We start from the raw sequence: 24,238 nt of genomic DNA, 5'->3' as shown, positions 1-24,238 counted from the left end.
TCACTTGAGAAAGGCACTCTGCCGAAACAGGTGTGGTGATAAGAATTTATAAGAAATTTTGTGGAAGTTTTGAAAACAAAAGTTTTCAGGGTTTTATTGTTATATATTTCAATGTTATTGGCCTATACTAAACAAATTTTTAGTTTACTATCCCTTTCATACATATAGATATTAAACATTTTTTGTATGATTGTTAAGGACGTAAGTTGTCACATTCTTTCCTATATTTCATTGAATGTACTGTTTATCAGTTTTAAAAGTTGTAGGTGCTATCTGATTTATTGCCTATAAACTGTAAAATTTACCTTTGCCAAACAAGTCAATATTGGATTTTTCCAACGAACTTTAAAAACAAAGCGGTTTTGTCTCTTGTGGTACACTAATTTCGACTAATAACATGTATCCAATTGTAATTTTCTTCTTAAAACCTTTAAGTCCTTCAAGTTTTGCATTTCGATAAGGAAAACACTGTTTTATGGTTTAAATTACGTTTTATTATTCAATTTATTATCTTGCCGAACTTTAGTACACGTATTCAACTAATCTTCTTATGTATACATTCAATTCTCAAAGAATTTAGACATGAATTTTTTTAGATATGTGAATAGTCAGAAGGCAGAAAAACCTAAATTGAGCGAAACAATCATGTTGTAACAATTCTTGTGAGACAATTGTGACAACCTGCCTTGATTTGATCAAACATGACTTTTTCTTCTGTAGATCAGGTCTTCCTTCACGAATTTTTATATCTAGCTGATACAAAATGTTACCAATTTATTGTTATACCAATTTGGACGTAAGTTACTGATTCTCAAAAAAATTGATGCTAACAATTTCTTGGCCAATTTCAGGAGCCTAATTCGTTAGTAGTCGAAATACGGGTTCATATGACTCCTTAGTCCGTTGTTTTGATGTAGGATTACACTAGTAGTCCCAAGTTTCATTCACAATCACACAACAATTCACTCCCACTGTTAGCGAATGATGTACCCACGTGTATATATCGTTCTGAAACCCAAAAATTCGTCCAAAATATTACTCAAACTGCCTAATAAGGTGCCTAGGGCTTCTATACTACAGTACATTCAACCAACTTATACCTCTAAAACGAGTAATCGAATTCGCAGAAAACCTTTCGTTGTAGTAAAAGGCGCGGTAAACTGCACTGGAGTTCTCCATAATCTTTTTAATTACTTACTTTGCTTAGAATATTTTTGCCTGTATTATCAGTTAGAGTTAATTTGTATAAAATGAGGAGCAAAAATTCAAATTGAATTTTAAATATTATTGTTTATTTGGCTAATAATTAATGTATAAATATAATGGTTAACCTGCTGTACAATTATTTTGTAAATAACATTATAATAGTGTACTTACTGATTATTTAAATTTATAAATCATCGACACTAAATTCACTTCCGCTATCATTATGTAAATATATAATCACTGGGTTAATTTCACTAATTTTATTTTTTCGGATTCACCACTCTTCTATTAATTTTTCACATTTATTTACAGTTTTGGCTCATATTTCTGGAGTTGCAGTTTTAAGAGCTTCTTACCACATATCCCTAACTACATCGTCACTGTATCCACTGCATCCAACGTGACTATCATAATACGTTTTACATATACCTCAGATGTGTTCAATGGGATTAAACTGGCAGTGATACGGCGGTAACCGTAGTACTTGATGTCCATGACTTGATACAATTTGGTCAACTATATAAACTGTTGGTTTTTCATTACCTTTCGAAATTTCCAGTAACTCTGATCTGAAGGCGTATTCCGCAAACATGATATTATTTTTAACTAACCAATTTTGCTCGGTACGTTCCACGACTGTTTAGGTTGTTTCTCCAAAATCTCCGAATGGTAAGGTGCATTATCTAAAACTATAACTGATGGTTCACTCAGACTAGGTAACAGATTCTCATCAAGCAATTTAACAAACATATCTGCATTCGTGTTTTTATGGTAATCAGCAGATTTTAATTTTGAAGAAAAAATCAAATCTGCGTTTTCTATAAAGCCTTCTTTCCATCCTGCATGAAAAATGATGTGTCTTTTGTCTTCGCTATCTGTGTGTTTTATTGATTTTATGCTGTCGTCTTGCCAAATTATTTTAATTCCACTCATTGCAAATATCCGTGTCTCATCTAAGTATACGAATGTTGCGTTTTCAGATTTAACTATAGTATATTCTCTCAAAACTTTAATTCTTTTGTGAACCACACTACTCCTTTCGCATAAAAGTAACCTATTATTTTCTTTTTTGAATTTAAATCCTAAATCTCTCAACACTTTCCAAAGGCTAGTTCTCTTAATTTCAGAAACTTGTGTTTCTCTTTTTTTGGCCAGTAAAGTATTTAAACTGATATGTTGATTGTTTTCACGCATTCGATACAAAATATTTCGAATTTCAAATTTTTCTCCATCAGGTAAGTCAAGGCTCCTAGAATGTGTACGAGTTGTTTTCTTGTCTTCGTGATACTCAGTCACAGTAAGATCTTCTTGAGAATCTCTGACAGTTTTGATTACAGTTTTTAGCTTACTTTCACTTATTTGAGTGCGTCACAAACGCGTTGATTTATACATAATAATGACTTTAAAGGTCCACAATTGTCTCTTTCCATGGTAAAGTATTCACGCACATTTGCAATTAATTCACCAATATCCAATTTACGTCTTGGCATGATGGTCACTTGAAACTACACGTTTGAATTACAATGTACTGAGTTTAGATCAATATGACAGAAACTTTCTAACTGTTGTGCTTGAGAGGTAAAATATAATATAACCGCTTACAAAGATCCTAAACACATTAAGCAAATTAGCCTAATGATCATTAGGAATGCCGATTGTAATTTAATTATGTTTGATAAAAAGTTTAGAAATGGTTGGAAGCTGTACTTAAACAAATTAAAATGTTTCCTACAATTATTTTATTTTTAGTACAAGTATTTTCATTTTAAATACCACATACCAATGTGGCTTCAGACCAAAGAGGTCAACTATAGACCAAATACATATGTTAAGAGGTATACATGAAAAATATGTTGAATATAACATTCCTATTTACAACTTGTATATCGATTTCAAACAGGCGTTTGATGGAGTAGATCGACAAAAGATGTTAAAGCAACTATCTATGTTAGGGATACCCAATAAGTTGGTTAAACTTATACGAATGACTCTGGAGGGTTCAAAAGCTATGGTGAGAATAGATGGAGATATGACGCAGGCCTTTGATATTGAAAATGGAGTTAGACAAGGTGATGCCTTATCAACAACACTTTTTAATCTAACTTTAGAAGCTGTTGTTAGAAAACTGGATATAAACGGCTGTATTAATACAAGATCAATGCAAATATGCGCATATGCGGATGATGTTGCCATAATAAGCTGCAACAAAAGGGTATTAAGCGAAAAAGTTATAGAACTGAAACGAGAAGCTGCTACGTTTGGTCTATATATAAATAAAAGCAAAACAAAATATATGGAGTGCACAAAATGGAATGAACATGAGAATCTGAAGGTAGACAACCATACCTACAAATATGCCTAAACTTTTCCCTACATAGGCTCAATAATAAATGACAACAACAACATCAGTCAAGAAATACAAGCACGGATTTTTAGCGGTAATAAGTGCTTTTATGCAAACAAAGACTTAATGAAAAGTAAGTTACTGAATCGTGAGTCTAAGCTGAGAATCTACAAAACAGTAATTAGACCAGTGGTCACATATGGATGTGAAACGTGGACCCTCTCAACCACTGATGAAAATCAACTGAGAATATTTGAGCGCAAAATACTAAGGAACATATTTGGACCAACCCAATGCAGCGATGTTTCGTGGAGAATTAAAATGAACCACGAGCTGGATGAACTAATGCAGAGCGCAAATTTGTAAAGTCACAAAGACTAAACTGGCTTGGTCACCTAGAAAGAATACCAGATAATCGAGCTGTAAAAGTAGTCCAGAGATGGAAGCCTCAAGGAAACAGAACAAGAGGAAGGCCCCGTAAAAGATGGATAGACGACGTAGAGAAGGATCTTAAAACCATGAACATCAGACAGTGGCGAAGGAAAGTATCCGATAGGGCAGAATGGAAGAACTTTGTTAAGCAGGCCAGGGTTGTAGCGCCATTAGAAGAAGAAGATTTTCATTTGAAAATAAAAAGTTAAATATATTTACCAAAACCCTGTCAATCTAACCACCACTATTCAAATTTACAAAATGTTCTAGTTTATTCCGAAGTTTTTTTTTAACAAAATTTAAAAGTGATATTTTAGTACTTTGTATATCTACTTTGAATATAAATTATATAAATATACATTATGCAAGAATACTATTTATTAAAAAAAAGTAACAAAACATGCAAAACTATGAACAACGGGTTAATGACACATATATTTATTTTATACCTAAAATTTAGCAAAGTGTTAAACATTATGGAGAACACCAGTGCAGTTTACCATGCCTTTTACTACAACGAAAGGTTTTCTGCGAATTCCGTTAATCCTTTAGAGGTGTAAGTTGGTTGAATGTACTGTAAATATCTATCGGTTAATCTGTGTATTTTAGTTGTGATTGGTGTTATTGATTTACTTTTTGGACACCTTTCACATTGTTTATATTCAACACTTGCACGCCGCAGTAACCCATCTTTCTACTGTTCTAATTGAAGGTGAAGAATCTTTGTATACTTTCACTAATCATTCATAAATTTGTTGTGGGGCTAAATATACCAATACTAAACATTTAATCTGTTACATATTTTCTTAATTGACTAAAATTGTTGGAGTATCAACGACCATTTATATATATTTAATGTGTTTAAGGAGGCGAAGAAGAACCGTTAAACTCCGAAGACGACGTTACCGACGACGATCCTTCTGATCTATTCGATACAGACAATATCGTTGTGTGCCAATACGACAAAATAATAAGAAATAGGAACAGATGGAAATTTTACCTGAAAGACGGCATTATGAATCTCAACGGAATAGACTACGTCTTCCAAAAAGCGACTGGAGATGCCGAGTGGTAGTTCCGAAACTATGTTTACAGGACAAACAAACTATGATTCGTTTTTCGTAATATGAGAACTGTATATATACCCAAATTTGTTTATGTTATGCTATGATTTTCAAATAGACTCGTACAATTTTTGCCGACTTTATGTAACCTCTACAAAAGTTATTTTGAAAATTTCAGTGAATTAAAAAAGCGTCATTCAGTGCGTAAATACAATTTCACAGGTAAATGGAGTTTGTGTTCTCCACTCTCAAGTAGAATAGTTCGTCTTATGAAATACATCAACATGATGATGAAGGCCAATATATTATATTATTATGCTGCAAGCTACCTATTTACATCTGCTATATAAATTTTTTTTCGAATAGTTTTAGTTATTTTACGTCTAGTAATGTCAAAAACATTTTGACGTTTTTTGTTTTTTTCCATAACAAATTTTGCCTTGTTGGAGTTTTATTTGTCTGGTAGACTGATTTTTTTATTGTTTAGGATTTATTTTATTTTTGATCGACTGATTCTTTATATATATATATCTTCCCAATTAATAATTTTAGATTCGAGTACTACAATTTTTTCGTTTTAACACTCGGGATATTCATTTATCTGTTTGACGTGATGTGAGCCGTGGTTTTTTGATATAATACGATTCGAGTACTACAATTTTTTGTTTGAACACTCGGGATGTTGCTTTATCTGAGTGGTCTCATTTTTGGAATAATATTATTATTCAATGCGATTTTGTTATGACTTATCCAGCTTTTCTTTGCTTCGATGGCTCATTTAACAATATAGTTTTTTTATCCCGAACGTTTTGATTTATAACGAAGCATATTTCATTGACTGATTCCTTATATATCCTTTCAGAACACAATTTTTTCTCAGGTATCACAATTTTTTGTTTGAACACTCGGGATGTTCTCTGGCTAAGTGGACTGGTTTAAAATGTACTGACATTTGACGAGAGACGTGACATTTTAGGTGAAACGTGACTTTTTGATATAATACGTCGCATCTTACGTAAAATGTCACGATTTATGTCAAGGCAATAAAATTTTTTTATAGTATTTTTGATTTTTCTACTTAATTAATGTACCCTACCCCTCCCATTTCCAACTTAACTTAATCATATGTGCCCTCCAAGCGTGATTTGATACGAGGAAAAAATGGGCAGAATGGATTTTAGGTTTTTTGTCGTTTTCTAATAAGAAATCACGAGGTGCCTAGACTAAATGTGCTGTAAACACATATTTTATTTACTCCCATTCAGAATCAGGCGCTTGAAAAAGCATTATAAATACTTACCTTCAGCGTGTGATTCAGAATATTGGACATTTTACAAGTCAATTTGATTTTATTACAACTTACCTACATTTTCTTTGCTGTGAGTGTCCTAGTGTATTGCTATAATTTTTTGTCTTTGTAAAAGACTTTTATTGACCGATTCCTTGTATATCTTCCAAGAACACATTTTTGATTTGAGTACCAAAAGGTTTTTATTCAAACATTAGGGGAAATTCTTTATCTCAGTGGAATTATTTAAAATCAGACTTGACAAAGCACTATAGATTGAGAAGATGGTAGAAGAACGAACTGTTTTCGTATCTTCAATGAGTGGTTTAGAATATTTATAATATTACAATCTATTGTGATCTTACTCCGTATTTTTTGCTGCAATGGCTCTTGTATATCTTTTTGTCGAGCCAATTTTAATTTTTGTAGAAATGCTTTTTGATTAACTGATTCGTTATAATATATCACCCAAGAACACATTTTTTATTTGAGTACCAAAACGTTTTTATTTTAACATTCGGGTCGCATCTTTATATCAATGGACTCATTTAAAATCAGACTCTTGGCAAAGCACAATAGATTGAGAAGTAGATACAGGAAAGAACTCGATGTATTTAAGATATTTAACAAACCCCATATCGAGAAGAACATATTGGACGTAATATTACAATTCACTGTAATATTTCAAAATCGTATTTAAAAGGAGATTTATTCAATTCTAAGGTACCAGTTGCATGTGTTGTAACTACTGCAGAAATTATAATTGTATGTAGTTTTTATTTTAGCAAGTACAGTTATCAATATGTTATATTTATTATGTATATAGACCACATTGTAAGTTTAGTCTACTTAACTTTGTACTTCATTTAACTTAATAAATAAGTTAGAAAACGCATTCATTTTTTATTGCAGTATAATTTCAGTAATGTGTCGGATACCTTGGGCGGTAGTGACTTTTACGCAGAAGACCGGGAATCGATCGATTTAGCGCCGGTGAAAACGTGGAAATTTTTAAAATATCTACAGGCTCCAGGTCACCTTAGCCTGAATAAAATGAGTACCTTGGATAAAACTTTGGGTTGAGATAGCAAACTACCCTGCCATAATCCCAAAGCCGCGCTACCGCTATAAAGGGAGAATATTATTATTATAATTTCACTATATTCTAACAAATAAAAAAATGAAATGATTCATACGCGTGATCATCAAGTATCGTTTAGTTGACGAAATGACTTTTACCAGGAAGCATGTCAGTAGCAGAGAATACATAATTAAAAGCAATAGAAAATGTTAAATGGATTATGACAAACGAACATCTAATATATCAATATAATCTAAAACATTGCTGTTCTGTCAATATATTACCCTTCTTATCTCATCACATCTTTTGTTTGAAATATTTTCTGCTTTTGTTTAGTTTCTGATAAAATTTTCCTGTCTCTGTTGGCTTACTTACTTCTTGTGTTTCTTGAAGTTCTTTGTTCATATTTTTCTTCTTTCTGCGGTGGAGTTTCTTTTCTTCTTCATGTACTTATGTATTTATATTCCTCCTCTGCTTGGCGGGTTCTTTGTCCCTGCTTCATCAGTAAATATGCTCTGTTATAATCTGGAATTCTTCGTCAAACCAGTCATGTTTTCGTTCTTGTTATTCTTTGTTTACCTTCCATGTCTAGTAATTCTTCAGCTGCTTCTTTCATGATGGCACGTTTCTCACTCTTCATTTATGTTTTAATCTGTTTTCTAGTTTGATATTTATCTTTTGTTTTTATTCTCCTTCTGAATTATTTACTTTTTTTATATGTAGAATTACCCTTACCCTACTTTCGACCCGGTAGTGATAGAAGCGTATTTGCTCCTCTTCTGCTGCGGACTTATTCGATGTCTTGATTCTACAATAATATAATCTATCATATTTACTGTAAGTCCTTCTCTACTACTACTACTATCGGTTTACAGCGTTCTCCGACGCCTTCCGACTCCTAACATTCTTCTCTATTTAACCATAGGCCTGGAGGGATTTCTCTTTACTCTAGTTCTTTTTCAATTCCCTCTCTCCAGCTTCTTCTCTGCCTTCCTCTTTTTCTTCTCCCTTGTGGTGTCCACGTCAAAATCTGTTTCGGAATCCCGTCATCTGGCATTCTCTGTACATGGCCGTACCATATTAACTGTTTTGTTTTTATGTCATCAACTATTGTATGCTTGACCCATCATTTCTCATATTCTCTCATTTGGTATCCGATCTCTTCTTGATTTGCCTATTGCTCTTCTCCAGAAGTCCATTTCTGTTGCTAGTAACAGTTTCTCTATTCTTTGTTTCATTGGCCAAACTTCACTGCCATATGTGATTACACTTTTAAGTATGGTGTTGTATATGAGTTGTTTGTTCGCTTTAGATATTGTTTGGTCACACAGAATGCCGTTCATCATGGATATGGCTTTTCTACCCTGTATGTTTCTGTCTTTTATAGCAGCATCGAGTGTTCCATCTTGAGTTATCTTCATACCCAGGTACTTCTATTCATCACAGTGTCTAATTTCTACCCCATCTTCTAATATAATGGACTGCTTTGTCCCTCCAATACACATGGTTTCAGTTTTCTTAATGTTGACTTAAGAGACCCCATTTGTTATATTCTTCTATTAGCTTCCGAGTCATATAACTCAAGTCGTCATGATCCTGAGCAATCAGTATTTGGTCATCAGCGAAACATAAGGTGTACAGTGTAGTCTCAGTCGTGACCTTAAATCCCTCAGATATCCTTGATCCAGTTTTAATTTTTGCAGTCGTTCCATTAAACAGACTTTGGACTGCTTTGATAAGACCATGCTTAATGTTGGTTTGCTGTAGGGTTGACCATAGTTTACTGAGGGGTACACTGTCATATGCTTTTTGTAAGTCTACGTACACCAGGTGAACTTCTTTATTGACGGCTGTTTTTTTCTCAATAACTTGCAGAATAGAGTACAAGTGGTCTACGGTGGATCGCCCAGCTCTAAAATCAGCTTACTCCTCTGCTTCGTAATCTCTATAGTCATTTTCTATTTTGTTCTTAATAAGTTTCCCATACATCCTACTTATTGTGCTGTTTACCGTAATTCCTCTGTAATTTTCACACTGATCCTTGCTGCCCTTTTTGTGGATAGTTGACATGATAGATAATATCCATTCTTTTGGTAATTCGGCCCCATTCAAGCAGTCTTGAAAGAGTTTTCTTAACTGTTCGTGGAGTTTGTCTGTGCCGGCTTTCACTAATTCTGCAGGGATGTCACCAGGACCAGGGGATTTTCCATTTTTCAGGGATTTGGTTATTTCTTCCATCTCTGATTTACTAATTTGTAGTGGTGATGAATTTATACGTATACCTATCGTGTTGTCTTCCATGTTAGTAAATTCTAGTCTTTGTTCTGTTAGTAATTTTTTGAAATATTCTTCCCATTTTTCTGTTGTTATTGGTGATATAACGTCTTTTTTCTTATTATTTCTCATACTTTTAATTAATCTCCAACTCTCTGTGCTTCTTCTACCTCCTATGTAGGTGTTGATCTTTTGGCAGTTCTGTTCCCATGATTCGTTCTTTTTTTGAGTTATCTTTTTTCTTACTTTGGCTTGTGCTTCTTTGTAAATTGTTTTATCGTTTTCTGTTTTTGTTGTTAATAATGTTTAGTATTTCCGAAGTTTATCTCTAATTTCCTTCTCTATTTCTTCATCCCACCAGTACGGTTTTATTCGTTTATGGTTTTCGTCACATTTCCCCAGTGCTTCTTCTGCTTCTAAATAAATCGACCTTTTGATGTGTTCGTAGTGAAAGTCCTTCTCTTGATTTCCAATTGCCGTTGTGTAGGTATATCTTTCCGAGTGAAGTTAAAATTATACAATTGACATTTTTGAAATCGGAGTATCAAAAATGTTCATTATTACACTAATTTTTTTATTTTGTTGGGCTGTTAAGCTAAGCGTCTAATTTGTATTCCAGTTCTTCCTTTGTGAAATTGTTTTTTATTGACACGCTTGTTAAAAAAAAGTATTTGCTTCGTTGCGTAGTTGCAGAAATCGTTGATTTAGCTGCTGATTCAGCTGTTGATTTATCTGTTGTGTCTTTTTTTTTGCTGTTTACATTTCGACTATAGTGTTAGGACATTGATTAATTCCTCTAATAAATAGACTAACTCGTTTACTTTGACACTCAAGAGAATTAAACTTTTCTCAGGAATAAACTCCCAATCGTGATAATTGCCTTTCGTATTATTTACTGCTGATTACATAGGATCAATTGTGGTAGGATTGTGTTTGTAACAATATGATTCATGAAAACTTATTTTATAAACTAAATCCAATGTATTATTTTTACTATTATAAGCAAAAATATAATATTCTATTGTTACAGTCTAATGTATCCAGCAAGGAAACATATTTCCTTAGGCGAGCTAATGATCGAATTCAAAATTTCCGAGAATTCGAGATTGACACGTGATTTCAGCTATTTTTGACCAGTTGCGACACGTGATTTTGGATGACTAACTTTATTTTTTGTTTGCTAGACTATAATAAGACGACCATTTAATACACTACCCCTGTACCGATTTTCATATATTTTGGGAAAGTAGTTGACATTTGAACTTGGAAGGCACTAAATAACTGCAAACTCGACCATATAATGCAAGATAGACATTTATTTAATTGATTGGAAGATTCAATGCCGAGGATTAAATTATGAAAAGTACTACTGCGGCAGTAAAAATTGAAAAATGACACATATAATTAAAAAACTGTCTTAAGGCTAATATATTCACCAGAGGCATGAATATCTGTTTTTGTTACTCTAAAAATTGTTTTTTGTTCACACTACACACACTACGACATGTTTCGGTCTATATTGGACTTCCCTCGGGTAGTGGTAGAAACAAAATTTTTCACTTAACAGAGCGAACAATTAACATAGCGCCATCTACTTTAAATAAATAACACGATGACTCCAAATTACATAGAAAGCGCTAAAATATTTGAAAATACCTCTTATATTTCAGAAACAAATTTCTGTAATTCGTTTTATAAAAGTATTATCGTTGATTGAATATCCGAATTTGAATTCAATCAACGGTATTATGCAATAGAATGGCTATAAGTCGAAAGTAGACCCTATAAGATGCTTTAGGCTGTAATAAACATCATCAGCTAGAGGTTCAAATCGAAGACACCGAAGAAAAAACAAGGATTTTTAATAAAATAAGGAATTGTAAAGAGCGCCATCTAGGCTTGATAAGAGAAAAAAGAAATTATGTGCCTCTGACCTTCTTAGCAACTATTAGAAAGTAGAACAAGTATTTGAAAATATATTGACTCGCAAGAAACAAATTTCTCCGATTCGTTTCATAGAGGATGACGTACTGTGTAATATAAAACATGGATGCCTGTCTTTCTACCCCAAAGTATGTTTTTCGTAGATATTGTAACGTGAATAGAGGTGAAGCAACTATAACACTTTGAATGGTGTAGCTATCTTTGTCTTTCATATGCGCGTGATCTACCAAACTAATATAGATGGGAGTAGGTGCTAAAGAGAGATGGATAGACCACCGATCGAGTGCACTGAGCTTCACTATTTTGCTCACGATGCCTAGTCTATTCTTATTATGTCTAGGATTGTGTGTCACTGAACTTTATGACTGAAAGTATTTGAAAATACCTCTATTCTCCAGAAACAAATTTTAGTGAAAGGTTCTTCGTGGACGCTATGACTCAGAGATAAAAATGAAGGATTCTTGATCAAATTCTACACTTTACAGAAGTGGAAATGTATATAGCGCCATATATGGTTAATAAGCGAAAATAGACACCCTTGTATGACCACTCATCATCAATTAGTCTATATTTGTCCACTGCTGAACGTAGGCCTGTAAAATTTTCCACCTATTTCTATCTCGAGCTTCTTGCATTAAATTTGTGGTTATGTGCTTTATATCAAATGACCACTTGCCAATCACATCAAATGAAGTGGAAAAAGCAATATCACAAATAAAAGATGGCAAAGCTCCTGGACCTGACAATGCATATTCTGAACACATAAAGCTATTTAACACCGACGGTACTCAACGACTAACAAAAATATTCAATGGCATGTATTTAAACGGAGTAATACCAAGATTATGGCGAAGTCAACGTTTATTGCTTTACCAAAGAAAATAAAATCCGTATCCTGCAATGATTTCCGGACCATCAGCTTAATGAGCCACATTTTAAGAGCGTAGGCGCAAAATTTCGGGCCAATGCTTTTTAAATCCAATTATTTTTCGAATCCTGAGAAAACTAACAAATATTTTTGAAAAATTTAAACGCAGAATGAAAGATTACATTATTACCGAGGGCCGAAAGTCCCTTAGAATAAAAAAAAAGTTTTTTTGAATGAGATATTTGAAATTAAAAATCACACTAAATTTTCTATTTTTTTTTTCACCCCTGTAACTTATTAAAATAAACATAGAAGTTTTCAGGGACTTTCGGCCCTCAGTAATAATGTATTCTTTCATTCTGCGTTTAAATTTTTCAAAAATACTTATTAGTTTTTTTAGGATTCGAAAAAAATGAATGCATTTAAAAAGCATTGGCCCGAAATTTTGCGCCTACGTTCTTAAGGTTATTTCTACAAATTATACATCAAAGGATATAGACTATGCGAAGAAAAAATCAGCCGTACAGTTTTTTTTTCAGGACGCAGTGGGTACGAGAGAGGCTCTTTTTAGCATACAAGTGTTATTCCAACAATGTAAAGATGTGAATTGCGATATGTATGCATTCTTCATATTGATTCCCATAAAGCATTTGATACAGTAAAACACAAGCTGATGGAGATATTAACAAATATTGGAATAAACACCTGTGATCTAAGAATTATTAGCATTCTTTAACTGCATTTAACATATACTCTGAGGAAATCTTTCAAGAAGCAGTAGAAGATGTTGAAGCCGGAATTCGAATTAACGGAGAATGTATCAATAACAATAGAGACGCGGATGAGACGGTGATATTCGCTGACAGTTATGAAGCCCTCCAGGAGTTAATGAATAGAATCACAGAAGTGAGTCAGAGATATGGACTTTCACTGAACATTAAGAAAACAAAATGTATGATGATCTCTAAGAAGGAAGAGCAAATTGAAATAATCAGTGTGAATTGTCAACCCATAGAAAGAGTAAAAACATACACCTACCTTGGTACGAACGTCAATGAAAATTGGGACCATTCCCTAGAGATAAAATGGCTAAGCTATTTAAATGCCACGATTTATCAGTACCCGTAAAAACAGGTTACTACGATGTTATATCTTTCCTATACTATTGTACGGAGTTGAGTCGTGGACTCTCACAGACGCTATCTGTAAGAAAATTGAGGCTTTCGAAATGTGGCTTTATCGTAGAATCCTGAAGATATCCTATACCGACCACGTTACTAACCAGGACGTTTTATTAAGAATGCAAAAAGGAAAAGAGTTGTTAACCACAATATAAAACAGCCAAAATTGAATACCTCGGTCGCATCATGAGGAACAGCGAGAGATATGGGTTGCTGCAATTAATTGTTCAGGGAAAAGTAGAAGGAAAACGAGGACCAGGAAGGCCATTATGGTCGCCAACATCCTAAACGGATAGGCATTACAAGAAGAAGCTTATATCATCCGTCCATCTAGTCGGTGGTCGTCCTCTGCTTCAATATGCCTCTTATTTTGGTCGACATTCCAGAATCTTTCTGGTCCTTCTATCATCCGTCAATTTGGCAACATGTCCGGCCCAAGCCCATTTAGCCATGTCTATTTTTTTAACTATATCCGTGACTCCTGTTTATTTCTAGGTTTGGCACTTTATCTTTAATGGTAATACCTAACGTTGCTCTTTCGATAGCGTGTTGTGTAACTCTTATTTTATTTATCGTTCCTTTTGTGATAGTTAGTGTTTCTGCAGCATATGTAAGAACCGGTAAAACACATTGGTTAAAAGCGTTTCTTTTTAAACAAACATGAATATTAGACTCAAAAATGTTTTTCAATCTACCAAAGGCAGCCAATGTGAGACCTATCTTTTGTATTTCAGCTTTTTGATTATCTGGATCCATGTGAGACCTATCTTTTGTATTTCAGTTTTTTGATTATCTGGGCCCAAATCTCATGCCCTAGATATTTGTAAGCTATTACTTGGTCGATGCTGTGGGTGTCAATCTGAATTTTATCGCTGATTACAAAGTTGGCCATAAATTTTGTCTTTGATGTGTTAATTTTACGACTAATTATTTTTGACGCTTCATAGAGCGTTTCCAGCATTTTTATAGCTTTATCAACTCTATCAGATATTAAAACGATGTCATCGGCCAAATCAATCAATGTTGACGGCGAAATGCTCTCCCACCTACGATTTGCAGAAGGCATTGTTCTGATAACAGATGACTTAAAAAGATTGGAACTATCCTTACTAAGTAGATGCCGCCTGTAATGAAGTTAGTTTGAAAATAAATTTTGGAAAGACACAATACATGACAAATCTGGTACCAAGAGAAAATCCAAAAGTCGACTGCAACGAAATAGGATTAGTTTATAAATATAAATACTTAAGTCATGAAATCCAAACTGCTAAGGACAACCAAACTGCTGAACTGCAAAGAAGAATCACTTAAGTATGGGCCACATATGAAGCCCATCAGACATTTTTAAGAGTAACATGTCCAATGTTGCAACATGTCAAATTAGAAAATGAACTGTCCGAGTTCTTCACAGTCGAAAAAGGAGTTAGACAGGGTTGCATATTGTCACCAGTATTATTTAACATATAGATAGATAGATAGATACATATATACTCTAAAATATATACTGATATACTTTAAAAACATCTTTAGAGAGGCCTTGGACAAATCAGAAGATGGGATTGCTGTAAATGGCCAACTCACAAACAATATTAGATATGCAGACGATACAGTGTTGCTGGCAGATAGTGCGCAGAGGCTCCAAAGGATGATGGATAACGTTTTAGAAACATGTAACAAATACGGCCTGAGACTAAATTGCAAGAAGACAAAAATAATGATCATTAGTAAAAACCTCAACATAAACGCCCAAACTACAATAGGCGATACACCGTTAGAAAGAGTGGAAAAAATATGCTATTTGGGCTACAATATTAAGGATACTTAATAGACCACAGAAGAGGTAGACCACATACACTATGGACAGACGGCGTCAAAAGAATCGCTGGGAATTGGCTGCAGGATGCTCAAGACCGACAGCACTGGAAGAAATTAGAAGCAGGACGCAGAAGGCTGGATGATGATCGGCAAATATTAGGGGGTTCAGATTCTCTCTATTTATATTAGTTCCCGTATTCTCCCGTTTTATTCGCTTGAACATATAGTACAGCTCTAAACAATTTCGTGGAGATAGTATCACCCTGTCTAATTTCACCTTCTAATCGGAACTTTTTGATATCTCCATGAAGTCGGACACATGCTGTACCAGTTTCGTAGATACTCTTAATCAGAGCAATATATAGGTAGTCGATGCGGCAGCCAGCCAATGCTCGAACCATTTTATGATCATGTAGAATATCAAATCTCTTTTCATAGTCTACGAATATAAGAAAGATAGGCTTGTATTCTGTGCACTTTTGTATTAGCGTTATAATAACTTGTAGATGATCATTTGTTCCGTATCTGGAGCGGAACACAGCCTGTTCGTAAGGTTGGTCCAGTTGATCCAGCTTGTTCACAAGCCGTTTTGTTATTATCTTCATGAATAGTTTGTATTTATGGAAGAGCAAACTAATAGGTCTGTAGTTCTTTTGTTCTGAAATGTCAAATTTTTTGTGTATTATGGTTATTATTATATTATGCCATTTTAATATGGTTACTCCTCGTGTCACAAAAACGTTGAACATATTTTTCAACAAATTTATGAAAAAACAAGGAGGATAAACTCACCCATGCTACTAAAGATCTTATAAACAAAAGAAGATAATTAAAAGACAAATACACTGATAATTTTAGACAGTTAAACAAATATATATCTCAAAATCAATTCGAAAAGATGTCAGAAATTACAAAACTGAACACATAGCTCAAGCTATTGATAAAAATTCTGCGTCGAAAAATGACTAAAGGATCGAAAAATATTTGCAAACTTGTAAATAAAAAGGGAGAAATTAAAACAAATAAGGAAGATATTTTAAAAATTATTACAAATATATTACAAAAATATATTAAAGATTTTTACTCAGAATTGTATAAACGAGAAGAACTTCCAGATCATAATCAAAGTCAAATACCAAAAGTCCAAAATGTCGGCTCAGAAGGCATCTCTGATATCACAACAGGAAATAAAAAGAGCTCTCTCGGAGTTGGAAAACAATAAATCACCAGGAGAATGGTATAGTCATAGAACAAATCAAAGAAGGAGGAGAAACGTGAATAAATGTGTTAAATCTGTGTGTCCTCTAGGTAAAGGAAAATTTGGTAAATAGTCAGATTCTTCCTCTCTGACAAGAACTATTCTTGTTTAGAAGATTCTTCGAGAAGTGCCAACCACCGTAAAAAATGGCACTTTAAGAAGGAGATATACCCATCGATATACTTCACCGCTAATAACGCTAGATCGATGTTTTCGGCAATATTATAAATGACAGTGAATTGTTTTGTTGTAAAAAACACCAATTTTAAAATTACTTATATACTTTATTACTTCTAATATTTTAACTAATTTTATTACAAATAAATTTACTAGGAATTTGGTATATAGACAACTCTTGAAAAATAATACTTTATATTAAATAAAAATTTTAACTAATTTTTCACATATGTATTTTAATCTACTGCGTTGCAATATCCGTATTTCCTCAAGACCTCCTCGATGTCCTTGTAAACAGTAGGATCCACGACTGTTGCAGAAATCTAAAAAAGAAAAAAATATATATAATATTAGAAATATTTGTGGTAGATCAAGATTGTTTTAACTGCTATACAATGGAAAATAATAACAAAGAGTTACTAATGTTGAGGTACTTCGTCGCATGTGTAAACAAAAAGAATTACAAAGAATAATCAAAGAGAGGAAAATGCAATACTTGGGTCATGTGTTTAGAGGCGAAAGATATGAATTACTTCAAGTTATACTGGAAGGAAAAGTACAGGGCAAAAGATCAGTAGGAAGACGCCAGAACTCGTGGCTGAAAGACCTGAGGAGATGGTTCGACAGCTCATCCGCAGAGATCTTTCGCGCAGCAGTTTCCAAAACTACAATTGCCATTTGGATCGCCAACCTTCGAAAGGAGACGGCGCAATGAGAAGAAGAATGGAAAATAACATATTAGGTTGATATGGTCTTAGAGATCAGGATCTGTAACTAGTTCTTTCTGACATTTCGTATGCATCTGAACCTGAGCTTACCAATCAAATCGGTGAACTTCACGAAAAGTATTCAAGAATTATTTGAAGCTACTACTGGGAATTTTGTGGTGGTTATCAATATCGATATGCTAACATCGATCTAAAAACATTACAAAGACCTTTTTTAAGTTTGGCATGGTAAATCCGTGCCAAAGAGATAAACCAACACGGTTAAATCGTGATCTAGATCAGAGGTTCCCCGTGTCATGTTTTTCAATTTTAGATAGATCCCCTGTTATTTAATCTGACAAATGTAAATCTCTAACAGTAGTGAAGTACCTGAAGAAGTAAAAGAGCACATTTTCACATATTTATTAATTAAATTTAAATTAAAATATAGTAACTGTTACATGAAAAAAACTAAGCAAAAATAAATGTATGTGATGGGTGGGATGAACTTGATGGTTTAATAATAAATTGTCAACTTTTGTCATTAATTTAGTTAGGTTAATACGGATATATGTAGATATACGAGATATATATATATATATATATATATATATATATATATATATATATATATATATATATATATATATGTCTCCATCTAGGTCTTCTTTGGTCTTTCTCTCCTCGAACTTGCAAATCATCAATTCTTCGTATTAAGTTATTGACGTCTCAACGTTGAACATGCCCGAACATTAGTTTTATAGAAATTTTCCTTCAGTTTTATTGGAATTTTTCTATGACATTGTGTTCATAGAATAATACACCGCGTTCTTAAGGAATAGTAGAGGAAGACTACAGAAGATCTGGGGGAAGACGTTTAGTCAGTGCATGTCTGTAAAGGGGATCGATGTTGGTATGGCCCAAGATAGAAACTTATGGATATATGTAATTAGGGAAGCTGAATTCGCATAGGGATAATGGTAATGTGAATGATAATATAGAATTCTCTCTTCATTGGTAATTCTATGTATGCATTAAAAGTCCACGATTCCACTTCATACAGAAGACCATTGAAGATGTATCACCTTAACAAGCAGACTCAAATTTTTAATTGCATCTCAACTTTCCTTCCAGACCCTTCAAGATATCTGCGAAAATTATGTTATTCCCTGTTTATAATTATCCCTTGGTCCATATCTTTCAAGCCTAGGTTCATAGTTTCGCTGAATATATATTGATTCTTTATGGGGACAGAATTCGATCCTGTCGTGCTCCTTTTTTAATTTTTATATCTTCTGTTACTTGATTCTCCATCCTTTGCAATTTGCAAACAGTTGCAATTTGTTCATAATAGAGGCTCCACAATGCATTATTATTTATTTTCAATCTGATCCTATAACATACCATGTTTGATACTTTTTATAGCAGCTTAGACTTCTGCTTCGATAATAAGTATGTAATTCATCATTTTTATTTTGTGTGATAGTGATACTTCTGATATGTTCAAATGAAGTCGTCTCATAGTTTAGAAATGTCGTTTTTATTTCATTATTATCCACGGCTTATAAACAACGAAAACAATGTATTGTTACAAACCACCACCCATGAATACCTGCACTTCTTACGTGAATGATTGAACCTTTGAAGAGGGTAATTAAAACTTTTAAATAGGAACAATGCCATATCATATTCTAATCCTCTTGTAACTTAAACTCCTACCTAGCTATCTACATCCTTATAGGATTAAATTAACACATCCCTTAAAAACATGATACAATTCTTGCAAGCCTATTCATAAAGCAATCAAGTCAAATGGTATAGTAATTACTTACCTTTTTAAGTTTATTTCTTGCCAAATCCGCCAAAGATTTTCGACATATTTTTCCTGATCTAGTTAAGGGAAGTCCTCTCGTTGGTATTGCTAATTTAAAGGCAGCCACTGGTCCTAACTTTTCTCGGACCATACTAACTAATTCCTTGGAAACGCTACCATCACTTTGATCAGAATCTACGGTACAAATTATATCAATTATGTCAGTAGTACGGAACTGTTTAAAGGAAAGGGAAATAATTATCAACACAATAACGTACCTGAATTGACACGCAATAGAAATCAGTTTTCAGGAAGTAGAGATAGCCATAAATTCACACAAAAATAGAAAGTTACCAGGACCAGACGGAATAACCAACGAGTTTCTAAAACACGGAGGAGAAAGTATAACCCTAAAAAGGACAATACTTGTACAAAATCTAATAGTGCACTGCAAGATACCAGACGCATGGAGAAACAGCATAATGATACCAATGTTCAAGAAAGGAGATAAAGAAGACCCCAACAATTATAGAGGTAAAAATCTACTGAAAACCGCACTTAAGGTTACTGCAAAAGTCCTAACCAACAAAATCAATAAATTAACAACTTTATCAGATGAACAGCAACGATTCAGATCCGGAAGATCATACATAGACGCCGTACGACAAATCACAGAAAAGGCCATCGAGTACAATAAACCAGCATATCTATGTTTTATAGACTGACGAAGGCTTTCGATCCCATCCAAGTCGAAGACGTCTTACACCTACTGTATAAAAGATACATACCAATCAATATTATACAAACCACCGAAAACATCTGCTTCCATAATCGAATACTGGCAAAAATAAATAGAAAACTAACACAGTGCGTACCAGTACAAAGCGAAGTCAGACAGGGTGACTCGTTAAGCCAACTTCTCTTTAATATAATAATGGACGAAATAATACAAGTAGTACGTAAAGGTCATGATTACAGAATGAGAAATAAAGAAATCCAAATATTATGTTATGCAGACGACGCCGCATTAATCGCCGACACAGGAGACGAGCTCCAAAGATTAACACACGTCTTCAATACAACAGCCAAGAAATACAATATGAAAATATCAGCAGAAAAAACCGAATGTATGACAATATCTAAATACCCACTACGATGTAAAATCGAAATTGATGGGAAAATAATAAAGCAGAAAGCAAGGTTTAGATATCTGGGAATAGATATAAAGCTTAAAATCAAGTAAAGTGGCGGGATCTCTTAATGACACAATCTGGAAGAACAAACACCTAAGAGAAGACCCAAAAACAAGAATCTTTAAAGCAGTAATTATACCTATATTAACATACACGGCGGAGACAAGACCTGACACATCTAAAACGAAACGACTACTAGAAACAACAGAGATAAAAATATTCCGATGAATATCAGGGAAAAGTCTGTTGGATAGGGAGAGAAGCGAAAATATAAGAAATGAATAATATAGAAGACATAAATGGATGGGTGACAAAACGGAAACAGGAGTGGAACGAACACATTACTAGAATGGCAGAGGATAGGATAGTTCGAATAGCAAGAGATAAGTCACCAAATGGACGAAGAAGTATTGGAAGACCAAGAAAAAGATGGTGCGATAATTTAAATAACTTAGAAGGCTAATATTGAAGAAGAAACATGCTTTAAAGCCTACATACAAGAAGGAAGAAGAAGAAGAATGTCAGTAGCAAAAATAAAAAATGTTTTTAAGTGAATAGTTGCAGTCGAAATATCAAATTTCAGTTGAGAAATAACACATGGTAGATAAATTTTTTCTCTGCTCCCGATTAGTATGATAATCACCTCAACAATTAAAATCACACAAAATTACAACAATTCCAGACAAAAAATATCATAATACAGAACACAGTCAATTAAATGAAAATTAAATGAAAAATATAAATAATGACATTGCTGAATGGAGCAGTCGACATAAAAAAATAAGGAAGATAAACAAAAAGAGAGTAACGAACTATGCAAGAAACATAAAGTTAATTAAAACAATATTAGGGCATAAAACAAAATTTAATCCATAATGATGATGAGATAAGATAGTTCGATCTTCTTGAGACTCAAATTTTAAACAGATAAAGCCTTTACAAACTTACCTTCTTTCATAACAAATAAGCAGACAGGAACTTCACTTTTAATTTCATCCGGTACTGAAATCACACAAGCCATTCCTACTTCGGGATGGGAGAGAATGATATTTTCCAGAGCTAAGGTAGATAATCTATGTCCAGCGACATTGATGACGTCATCAGCTCTAGCAGTTACGTAAATAAGGCCGTCTTTGTCCACGTATCCGGCGTCCATCGTGTCGTAGTATCCCTATAAGTTTTCGTAGTATTTATATTTATGAACAAACTGATATTAAAGGTGGTCCCTAAACCGTCACCAATGGGGCGCTGATCTTAAGGTTAATTTGTTTTATAGGGCATATACCAGGTGAATTCTTGAGTTATATAAGTTGCTAAAGCTATAGTTGCTTTTTATATGGATCTGTTATAAATACTAGACTTAAAAAACTAGACCGAATCCAGTAGAAAGCTCTGCGTTTGGTTTTAGGTGCACTTAAATCTACACCTAGTGAAAATCTATTAGCCGAATGGATGGAACCTCCATTACATTTAAGACGTCTTTTTTTAGCAGAAAAGTTTATCCTTAAATGTCAAGGTAATAACCAAACCTACCATATCTGTGTCTAACTTAGTTGACCTATGGTGACGTAATAAGTGTTTCTTCCTATTTAGAAATCCCAGCTAAAACTAATTTCTTACAATCTAATGTCAATATTCTTTATTCCCAAACCATATCGGATTTTCACAGATGGGTCAAAATCCATTTTAGGAGTTGGTTGTGCAATATATATCCAAAACAATCAAAAAGACATTATGTTTAAAATAAACCAACAATGTTCTATTTATTCCGCTGAGAAGAAAACTTCTAATCAACAAATAGCAATCCTGTCGGATTCAAAATCTGCGTTGTCTGTTTTGGATAATTCGCATGAGCATATATACAAAAACAGTATTATCGTCAAAATTTTAGAAAATTAACTAAAGCTACTTAAAAGAAATAATTCAATTTTCTTCATTTGGGTAAAGTGACATGCTGGTATCTCTGATAACACCTAAGCAGCTTATTTTGCTAAGGAAGCGACTTCAAAAGGATTACAAATTAGTTGGCTCAATAGAAGTGATTTAGTCTCGCCGCGTAAACAATAATTAAAAGAACACTGGGAAATTGAATGGAATACTTTCTGTAACAGAAGTAACAACCTTTATACAAAAATTCACCCTCTTTTACCTACTGCGCATTTTGCTTCAAGAAGTCATCCCAATAGAAGAGTATATTTAATGTTTGTTAGATGCCTTGTTAATCATGCTACTGTGAAAGCTTATCTTCATAGATTTAATTGTGAAACAGAACTCTGCGATTGTAATGGTAACACTGACGATATCAATTATTGGATGTTCGAGTGCATATATATAATGATGCTGCTATTAAGTATCTATTGGAAAATCTGATAAAAGAACGAATACCTCTTCCTCAGAGTCAATCTTTTATTTTATATATCTCTTGTCGTAATATTAGGCCTAATTAAATTTTTTGGGGATATTTAAAAAGGGCCACTTTCCTTCACTGGATAAATAAAAGTGGTATCATCTACAAAGGAAACTATTTTGATGGGATCCATGTAGTTACTTGGAACGTTTGTATATATTATAAATAATAGCGGTCCTAAGACAGAGCTTTGGAGAACTCCGTAGTTAATAGGTTTGAACTTAGAAATATAATTATTTACACTTACGGCTTGAAATCATCATCATTTTGGCTTTACAACCCTGTGTGGGTCCTAGCCTCCCCAAGAATTTTTTTCCAGTCGTACCTATCCATCGCCTTCCTCCGCCAAGCACGTATTTCCATATTTCCCATACCTTGATCTATGTTATCTAGGAATCTTGTTCTGGGTCTTTCTCTTCGTCTTTGACCAATAGGTTTATCAAGGAGCGTTTTTCTAGCTGGGTCGGTTTGCTCCATCCGCATTACATGACACCTACCCACCTCAGACGTCCTATCTTAATGTGTTTTACGATATCTGGTTCCTGGTATATTATATAGAGTTTAAAGTTGTATCGTCTTCTCCAGACACCATTTTCATTTACCGCTCCATAGATTCGCCTTAGTATTTTTCTTTTGAAACATCCTAACATGTTTTCATTGCTTTTTGGTAAAGTCCAGGTTTCTGAACCATATGTTAGGACTGTGCGTATTATTGTTTTGTTGAGTTTTACTTTTGTATTTTTTGATATAACTGTAGATTTAAAAAGGAGATTAAGCCCAAAATAGCATCTATTAGCCGTGCAAATTCTGCGGTTTATCTTTGCGGTAGTGTCATTTTCAGTATTGACGAGCGTTCCCAGGTATACAAATTCGTTAACTGCTTCGATGACGTCGTTTTCTATAACAAGTGGCCGTAGTATTTGTAGTTGCGTACCTATTTTCATGTATTTCGTTTTATTGGTGTTTATTATTAAACCCATTTTTGTAGCCACTTCCTTTAGTGCTACGTACGCCTCTCGTGCTGCATTTTCCGTTCTCCCAACAATATTGATATCATAAGCATATGCTAGGATTTGCACAGATTTGTTATATATTGAACCGGTAGTTGTGATTTGTGACGTACCTATTACTTTTTCCAGAGCTAGATTGAATAGTATACAGGAGAGAGTTTCCCCTGGATTCGTAC

General features: G+C 33.7%; 2 protein-coding genes across 3 annotated transcripts in view; one reads left to right on the top strand and one right to left on the bottom strand.

The window, feature by feature from the left end:
- Positions 1-7,229, top strand: part of LOC140445266 (transcription initiation factor IIA subunit 1-like) — a 29,329-nt gene extending 22,100 nt beyond the window's left edge. Inside the window, exon 4 of the mRNA XM_072537187.1 lies at positions 4,849-7,229. Within this exon, the coding sequence (XP_072393288.1) occupies positions 4,849-5,057 (209 nt within the window). The 3' untranslated portion in view covers positions 5,058-7,229. The remainder of the gene's footprint in view (positions 1-4,848) is intronic.
- Positions 7,230-17,110: 9,881 nt separating this feature from the next.
- LOC140445264 (acyl-CoA synthetase short-chain family member 3, mitochondrial) overlaps positions 17,111-24,238 on the bottom strand; it is a 127,103-nt gene continuing 119,975 nt past the window's right edge. For both annotated transcript variants that reach the window (XM_072537185.1, XM_072537184.1), the window contains exons 10-12: positions 21,594-21,816; positions 19,472-19,647; positions 17,111-17,255 (exon numbers count right to left, since the gene is read on the bottom strand). In XM_072537185.1, coding sequence (XP_072393286.1) covers positions 17,169-17,255; positions 19,472-19,647; positions 21,594-21,816 — 486 coding nt within the window. In that variant the 3' untranslated portion in view covers positions 17,111-17,168. The remainder of the gene's footprint in view (positions 17,256-19,471; positions 19,648-21,593; positions 21,817-24,238) is intronic.

Source organism: Diabrotica undecimpunctata, chromosome 7 (assembly GCF_040954645.1).
Source record: "Diabrotica undecimpunctata isolate CICGRU chromosome 7, icDiaUnde3, whole genome shotgun sequence".
In the NCBI taxonomy this organism is placed as follows: domain Eukaryota; kingdom Metazoa; phylum Arthropoda; class Insecta; order Coleoptera; family Chrysomelidae; genus Diabrotica; species Diabrotica undecimpunctata.
Note: the sequence above shows the minus strand (reverse complement) of the source record. Positions and strands in the feature narration are given on the sequence as shown.